At 55.3% G+C, this 7,667-nt stretch overlaps 1 protein-coding gene across 1 annotated transcript; it reads right to left on the bottom strand.

Annotated features, from left to right (window-relative positions):
• Positions 1 to 150: 150 nt before the first annotated feature.
• LOC123254769 (cytosolic arginine sensor for mTORC1 subunit 1-like) lies at positions 151 to 7,566 on the bottom strand. Its single transcript, XM_044683703.1, has 3 exons — positions 7,396 to 7,566; positions 6,413 to 6,483; positions 151 to 656 (listed from the first exon to the last, which is right to left on the bottom strand). The coding sequence occupies exons 1-3, from the start codon at positions 7,506 to 7,508 to the stop codon at positions 400 to 402; spliced, it is 441 nt and encodes a 146-aa protein (XP_044539638.1). The 5' UTR covers positions 7,509 to 7,566; the 3' UTR covers positions 151 to 399.
• Between the last annotated feature and the right edge of the window lie 101 nt (positions 7,567 to 7,667).

Here is a 7,667-nt window from a genome sequence, read left to right as displayed (position 1 = left end):
CTCTCTCTCTTCCTCCCTTTATCTCTCTCTCTCTTTGTCTCTGTCTCTCTCTCTTCTTCCTCTCTCTCTGTCTGTCTCCCTCCCTCCTTCTCTCTCTGTCTCTCTTCCTCTCTTTATCTCTCTTTGTCTCTCTCTCTCCCTCTCTCTGTCTCTGTCTCTCTCTCTCTCTCTCTCCCCAAGCCCACAGCCCCGACATGGACTTGGGGCAAGCCAAGTCTCATCCAGGAGGTCCCTGGGAAAGGGCCTCGAGCAGACAAGTTCCCATTGGCGTCGCAGGCCTGAAGCCTCCATCTTCCCTCTTGCTCCTCCCGCTCCTGCCCCCCAAGCCTGGCAGCCGGGCTGAGGCAGAAGGCAAATACAAGGTCCTCTCTCTCCCCACGAGGGGGCCCACGACCTCCTCTAGCCCAGGGGATCTGGAGGGTGTGTGACCCCAGCCCCGGCCCCACTCCCACAAGATCTCACCAGAATGAAGTCCGTCTGGTACGTGGACAACATCAGCACCGACACGTGGTGCTCGGCCAGCGGGGCAATGACCGACCTGGCGATTTTGGTGACGCCAACAGCCTGAAAATTGGTGGCCGAGCTACTGTTGGACAGGACGTTGAGCACCAGCCACGTGGCCTCGGCCACCTGTAAGAACTCGGATGGGGGCAGCTCTGTGGGAGAGAGAGTGGTCAATGAGTGAGGGCCGGGGCCTGCCTTCCTTCTTCCTCCTCTCCAACCACAGTGCCATCCTGTAAGGACGGAGTCCCTACAGAGGGCATCAGAAGGGCCTTGATCCTAGCCCCAGCCCAGTCGCTTTCTGTAGGACCTTAGCCAAGTCACTTCCCCACTGTAGACTTCTGACTCCTCAGAGGCCATAACAATCCCTCTAGGGGTGTCAGAGGGATCAGAAGGTGCCGCGCATGGAGGGACAGCATTGCCCAGGGCCTGAGGGGGACACATGAGCCTTCCTGATCCTAGACCCAGGCAGCTGGAAGGGGACTCTGCAATCCCGGAGCCCAAAGCTCTTCGTGTCACAGATGAGGGATCAAGAGACCCAGAGAGGGGTAGTTACTTTTCCAAGATCACACAGAAAGAGCCAAGCTAGATTCCAAACCCCAACCTCTGGCTCCAAAGTTCTTTGGGAAGTGCTGAAGTTTTTTCAATGATTTTGCTGGAATAAAGAGCAGCTAGATGGCTCAATGGATTGAAGGCCAGGCCTAGAATCAGGAGGTCCTGGGTTCAAATCTGGCCTCACATACTTCCTAGCTGGGTGACCCTGTTTGCCTAGCCCTTGTCTTTCTGTCTTAAGAATTGTTATTAAGGGGGGCAGCTGGGTAGCTCAGTGGATTGAGAATCAGGCCTAGAGACGGGAGGTCCTGGGTTCAAATTCGGCCTCAGCCACTTCCCAGCTGTGTGACCCTGGGCAAGTCACTTGACCCCCATTGCCCACCCTTACCAATCTTCTGCCTTGGAGCCGATACACAGTATTGACTCCAAGATGGAAGGTGAGGGCTTAAAAAGAAAAAGAAAAGAATTGTTATTAAGGCAGAAAGTAAGGGCTACAAAAAATTAAAATTAAAAAAAAAAAACTTTTTTTATGGTCACCCAGGGAGTCAGAGGGATTTGAACCCAGCTCTTCGGACTGCAAAGTTTTCCACGGCACCATGATTTCTGCTCCAGTGCCCGTCTCCAGCACAGTCAGTGGCTGGGTTCAGGGGTCCCTTTGAAGGACAAAATCCAAACTGTCCCAAGGCGTAAACTGAGCCTGACCTCAGCCGGGAACTGGAGCCTGAATCTGTCCTGGGCTTCCCCTCGCTTCCGGGCCAGACCACACTGTTGGGGGCCCAGAGGGCCCCCGAGAATCCTTTCCCCTTCCCCCAACCCCGTGTGTCCCGAAGCCAGGATAATGGCCTTCTGCCCGGCGAGAGGCTATCTCCATCAGAGAAGGGGCCAAAGCCTTCTGCCCAAGGGCTGATAGGATTGCTGGCAGGGTGTGGGAGAAAAGTTCCCAGGCCTTGGTGCCAAGCCTCCTGGGTGCCAGCGGGGAAAGCCGGGCCAAGCCGGGCTGGCCAAGCAGCCAGTGTCTGGGGAAGAGGGCGAAGCTCTCTGATGAGATGGCAGCAGCCACCACCAGAGGGAGGCAGCGAGGGAACAAGAGGGGAGGCAGCGGCAGCCCCTCTGCCAGCGGCCCTGATGGCACCCACCCACCCTTGTGGAAATGAGACTGAAGGGCCAGAGAGCTGAGGGGGCTAAGTCTGGACTCCAAGGCCAGCCCGACTTCCCGTGGGCTGGGTAACCTCGGACGCGTCACAGCTCTCCAGCCCACCGTCTGGCAAAAGCGGGCACTCCTTGCCAGCCCTAAGCGTATGGCCGGCCCAGAGGAAGAAGCCCAGCTCCCTGGTGGCTGAGCAGAACAAAAATCCCCTCTACGGAGGCCCAACAAGCAACTAGCCAGCCTGTTCTGGAAGACCTCCAGTGATGGGGAGCTCACTCCCTCCAGCGGCACTTTGGGACGGCTCTGGTTGGAAGGAAGGTTTCTCATCTTGGGCTACATCTGCCTCTGCAAATCCCACCCCCACACCAGGGAGGTGGGAGATGCCACGGGCAGCCCCGCAGCTCTGAACGCCCCAGCCCTTAGGGTCAGGGGACGGAGGGACCGCAAGGGATTGGCCCAAGGATGCCCGGAGGTCAGAAGCCCCAGCCCGAGCTGGCAGAGGGTGGGAGTAGGGCAGCAGAGATGGGGGAAGGGCCTGGGCCTTCCCCCAGGGTGGCTAGGCATGCATAAAAGCTGCCTTTGTTGGCATCCAGGCTGCCCCGGCTGGCTTCCTTCCTCCCAGCCGAATGGGCAGGCCCTGACCTCTCAGTGACCCTAGAACACACACTCCATCCCCCCCCCCCCAGCATCCCAAGCGGGACAGAAGAGGAGGAGGGTCTGAGCCTAGATGCCATAAAGGCCAACCATGGAGCCAGCCTGGCTGGCCAGAGCTCAGTGGAAAGAGCCCTGGGTTCAGATCCTGGCTCTGATCATTACGAGGTATACGATCTTGGACAAGTCCCATCCTCTCCCCGGGGATCAGTTTTGGGCTGTGAAATAAGGGGCTTGGAACAGATGACATCTTAGGTCTCTTCCAGGGCAGCAGGCTGGCACAGTAGAGAGGGGGCCCAGCCTGGCATCAGAAAGACTCATCCTCATGAATTCAAATCTGGCCTCGCTTACTAGCTGTGTGACCCTGGACAAGTCACTGAACCCTGTTGGCCTCCATTCCCTCATCTGGAAAATGAGCTGGAGAAGGAAATGGCGAGCCAGTCCCAGATCTTTGCCAAGAAAACCCCAGATGGAGTCACGAAGAGTGGGACACACCTGAGGCAACGGAACAAACGCCAAGGAGGGCCCTTCCCTCTCCAGCGGCATTGTCCTCCGGCTCCTCGATGGCTCTGAGTCTGGGGAAGGGCTGCCTGCCTCAAGCCTCTGGGCCCAGTCCGGCACCAGCCAGACCTGGGCAGCTAGAGTTGAACAGACCCCCAAGCTTTGATGCCCAGGCCTGGGACAGTGGGCAGAAGCTGAGAAAGTGGCTGCTGGGTGGCTGATGGGCTCCCTGGCAGCAGGTCAGCACAGGTCATTTAGTGGTGCCAAACTCCAGAAGGAATGGGGCCACTAAACAACCCTGAAAATGGGACCCATTTTTCTGACTGGGATCCTGACAATGACTTGCTCCAGGACTTGTAGCTAGTTAATGGAAGCAAGATTCAAACCCAGATCCTCCATCTGCTTCCAGAGCACAGATTTGGCTTTAAGATCTGTGGTCTTGTGGGGGATTCCCTACCTCCCGCCAGGCCTTGGGGTGGGGAAGGAGGAAAAGGAAGGAGATCTCCAAGTCAACCAGGGAAAGCCACAAAAGGGAACCACGCAGGGGCAGCTGGGTAGCTCAGTGGATTGAGAGTCAGGCCTAGAGACGGGAGGTCCTGGGTTCAAATCTGGCCTCAGACACTTCCCAGCTGTGTGACCCTGGGCAAGTCACTTGACCCCCATTGCCCACCCTTACCACTCTTCCACCAAGGAGCCAATACATAGAAGTTAAGGGTTTAAAAAAAAAAAAAACTTAAAAAAAAAAAGGAAAGGAAACCTCGCTGTCTCTCACCCAAACTTGGCCAAATGACATGCCAGATGGGACCTGTGGTTCATTACTCCCCTTCTCACTCCCTACATCCTCCCTGGCTCACTCCTTCTCTTTCCAGGCCCTTCCCAGAACAGTCCAGGCTGCCCCTATAATCTCTCCCCTTCCTGGACTCTTCCCAATGAAAGATATTGATTTAGGCATTGTGGGAAACACTAAAATGGCAAAGGAAAGCAAAAAACAGTTCCTACCCTCGGGGACTAAAGGGTCCACCCTACCCCCTCCACCATCAGCTCTCCCAAGAGAAATGGCTTTCCTGCCCCCAAATAGAGGGGATTCCCCATAAAGAAGGGGGACCCGAGCTTTAGAATCATTGCTTCAGTCGTAGCCCCAAGCCTAGCCACACAGCTGTCATCAGCAACTCAGGAGGAAGCCTTTGAAGATGAAGATGACCAACTCTTTGGGCCAACGAGTAACTAGGATGGAGAGGAAGAGGAGTAGGAGACTGTGGTCAGAGGGGAACACAGCCCAGCAGTGTGTGGAGAGAGGGATGGGGGGGCCAAGGACGACAAGATGAGCCTTGTGAGTTCTCCCTTTCCCTCAATGGGCTCTGAACCAGGCTAGACCAGTAATAGCTGAGCATGGTCCCAGGGGCCCCAGTCCCCAGCCTGCTAGGGGCCAGAAGACGACTCGCAAGAATAACAAAATGGACCTGTCCTAGCAAGGCAAACGTCAGACTTAAAAAACTACAATTCATTCTGTTTTTATTGATTACTATAATAATTATAAATTATAAACAAATAATAAACACATGCACATATAGATAAATTATAGTAATCAATAAATGAAATGAATTAAAATCAATAAATATTATTATAGAGCTATACCACTATATTGCTATAACACTATAATAATTTTTTCAGCAATTGGAAAGAGTTAATGCACATTTCTAGGTAAAGCCAACAATGGCAAAAATGGCAACAGTAACCAAAGTAACTTACAATAACAAAGTAACTTACAATAACAAAGTAACTTACAACAACAATAACATCCCAATGGCTGTTCTACCTGTTGAAATAACTGTATCACTTCCATTTACTTGTTTGTGAACATCAAGTGAGATTGAAAAACACTTTGATGACCTTTGGGGTGACGGAAATGCTAGTTATTGTTATATTCTCAGCTATATCCTCCCTCCCTGTCAGGATAGAAGTTCCTTGAAGACAGATGTTTTATTTTGATCTTTTGACCCAGTGCCTTGAATAGAGTAGGTGCTTAAATAAGTTTATTGAGTTACTCTGACCTTAAATCAGTATAAGGGAAAAATTAATGGACTTAAGAGGCAGAAGACCAGAGTGCAGATCTCAGCTAGGTCACAGAGAGTTCCTGGTATGACCTTGGGCAAGTCACTTTCCATAAAAAGAAAAGTCTGCACCAGATGACTTCTAAGGTTCCTCTTGACTCTAGATCTTATCATTCTTCTCCCGGAGATCAATTTGTGGCCAGTGCCTAGGCTGAGAGGCTGGGCCCATGAGTCCGGTTCCCTGTGGAGAAGGTAGCCCAGCAGCACCCCAGGGCAAGCAGAATCCTCAAGCACCAGGCCCTGCCTCACAGGCCACAACAGGAAGTAGAAAGGGGGCTGAGGGCAGGCAGCTTCCAGGCCTGGGACCAGGCTCTCATAGACACACATACAGCCTAAGAACTGGGTCCAGACTTGGAAAATCTTCCACTTCATCTGCCTTGACCCCCCCAAAGTGGTTTTGGGGCACCTTCCCCCAATGCTGGCTCCCCTCTAGAACCAAGGAGCTGATTCCAAAAATCACACTGTTACCTCTCAGAGGTAACAGCCTCAGCTGTTCTGCTCCCTCCCAGAGATGAGGAGGGAACAGCAGCTACCAGCCCCCTCCTACAACCAGCTTGGCTCCTTCCCTTCTCCCCACCCACCCCGGGGTGGGCACAGAACATGGAGCAGGGCAGGCAGCCTCTCTATCCCTAAATGCCAGCTAGTAGGACTGTTTTACCAAAAGCAACTGGGAAATGGAAGTGATTTTTGGCCAACATCCACCAGCCCAGGGAGGGCGGCAAAACTAGGATGGGAGGGAAATGAGCCCCAATGGACGTTGGGAGGCTCACTCTCTCTCCCAGGTGCTCCGATAGCCTTCTCTGGGCCCTGCTGCCTCCATTCTTCTCTGCAGGCCCAGGCCCTACCCACCTGTCGTAAGTGTACCCATAAGGGTGTCCGCCTGGCACACAGGCTGGGGGAGAGGGACTGAGAGGGCAGGGAAGAGGTAGCGCAAGTCAGGCCACCATACCTTTGTATCCTTCTTCATCCAACATTAGGGTGTAGTCTTCCGGGGTCTCCGTCAGGCTGAAAAACTTGCACCTAGGGAGAGGGGCCCCCCTGAGTCAAGGCAAGGCACTCCCCCATGCCCTGATCCCAAAGTCCAGAGGCGGAGGGGGGCCAGGAATGGGAAAGGATGAGCCAGACTCAAGGCAAGTCAGTGGACCTTGTGCCCGGGCTCCATCCAGGCAGAACAAATTGGGTCCTCAGGAGCCCCTTGCTCATGGGGTGCTGCGCGTTGGGGGAGGGTGGGTACAGGAGGGCACAGTTGCCTGAGCTCACTCCATGGAATTCCACTGGGGTGGAGGGGGGGGAGGTCGAACCACCCAAGGGAAGGAAACACCTCCCAACCAATTCCCCAGGAGCAGGAGAGTGACCCCTGCTGGTGCCCATCCCTCTGACCCACTGACCCAAAGAATGCTGGAGCTGGGAGGACCCTTACAGATGTTACAGAAGAGAATAGCTCATGGAGTCCAACCCCCTTATTTTACAGAAGTGGAAACTGAGGCACAGAGAAGGGAAGTCATTTGTCCAAAGTCACACAGCTACTAAGCTGCCCGGCTGGCTGGCCCACGACCTCCAGCCTCACAAGCCTGCCAGAAAATCCACCATTAAGGCTGTAGCAGTCACCACCAGCCCTCCCGTTAATATAGCGAGTCTCGGAGCAAGGAAAAGTCCAAGCAAGCTGGGAGGGGGAGGGGCGGCGTCAGGGCCACTACCGTCCACTTTCCGGGCTTCCCTGGGCAAGTCACTATCAGCCCTCCGGCCCTCAGTGGTCACATCTGGAAAGTGGGGCCAACGAGGGCCTGCGGGGCTGGCTTGGGGAGCAGAAGAGATCGTGGGCTGGAAAGCAGGGAGGAAGGAGGCTCTCCTCACCCTTCCCCCAGCCCCAGCCTACCCCGGGCTGGGCAGCCAGCCGCAGGGCAGCACCCCCAACCCCGGCCCCAGCCTTACCGGCTCCGCTGCCTCAGGAAGAGCAGCTTGACTAGCGGGTGCGTGTAAAGCCAGAGGCCGGGGCGGGCGATGCTCAGCACCCGGACCCGGTGCTCCAGAATATGCAGCTCCATGGGGGCCGCCCGCCGGCCGGCCCGAAGGAGGGAGGCCCGGGGGCTGGGAGGTGGCCGCTCCCGGGAGGAGGAGGAGCAGCAGCAGTAGCTAGGGGCCGCCGAGCCTGCCTCGGCCGCCTCGGCTGCCCAGCCCTCGCCAGCCCCTGGGCCAGGTCTGCT

The sequence above is a fragment of the Gracilinanus agilis genome, unplaced genomic scaffold, assembly GCF_016433145.1.
Source record: "Gracilinanus agilis isolate LMUSP501 unplaced genomic scaffold, AgileGrace unplaced_scaffold32015, whole genome shotgun sequence".
NCBI lineage: Eukaryota > Metazoa > Chordata > Mammalia > Didelphimorphia > Didelphidae > Gracilinanus > Gracilinanus agilis.
This window is presented reverse-complemented; position numbering and strand designations above follow the sequence as displayed.

What these genes read in the sequence shown, in the direction of transcription:
- LOC123254769 (XM_044683703.1), bottom strand. Translation starts at nt 7,508, where the DNA reads ATGGAGCTGCATATTCTGGAGCACCGGGTCCGGGTGCTGAGCATCGCC. An exon ending in TTCCTGAGGCAGCGGAGCCG is followed by an intron (nt 6,484 to 7,395) that starts GTAAGGCTGGGG and finishes CCCTCTCCCTAG; the next exon opens with GTGCAAGTTTTTCAGCCTGA. An exon ending in GGATGAAGAAGGATACAAAG is followed by an intron (nt 657 to 6,412) that starts GTATGGTGGCCT and finishes TCTCTCCCACAG; the next exon opens with AGCTGCCCCCATCCGAGTTC.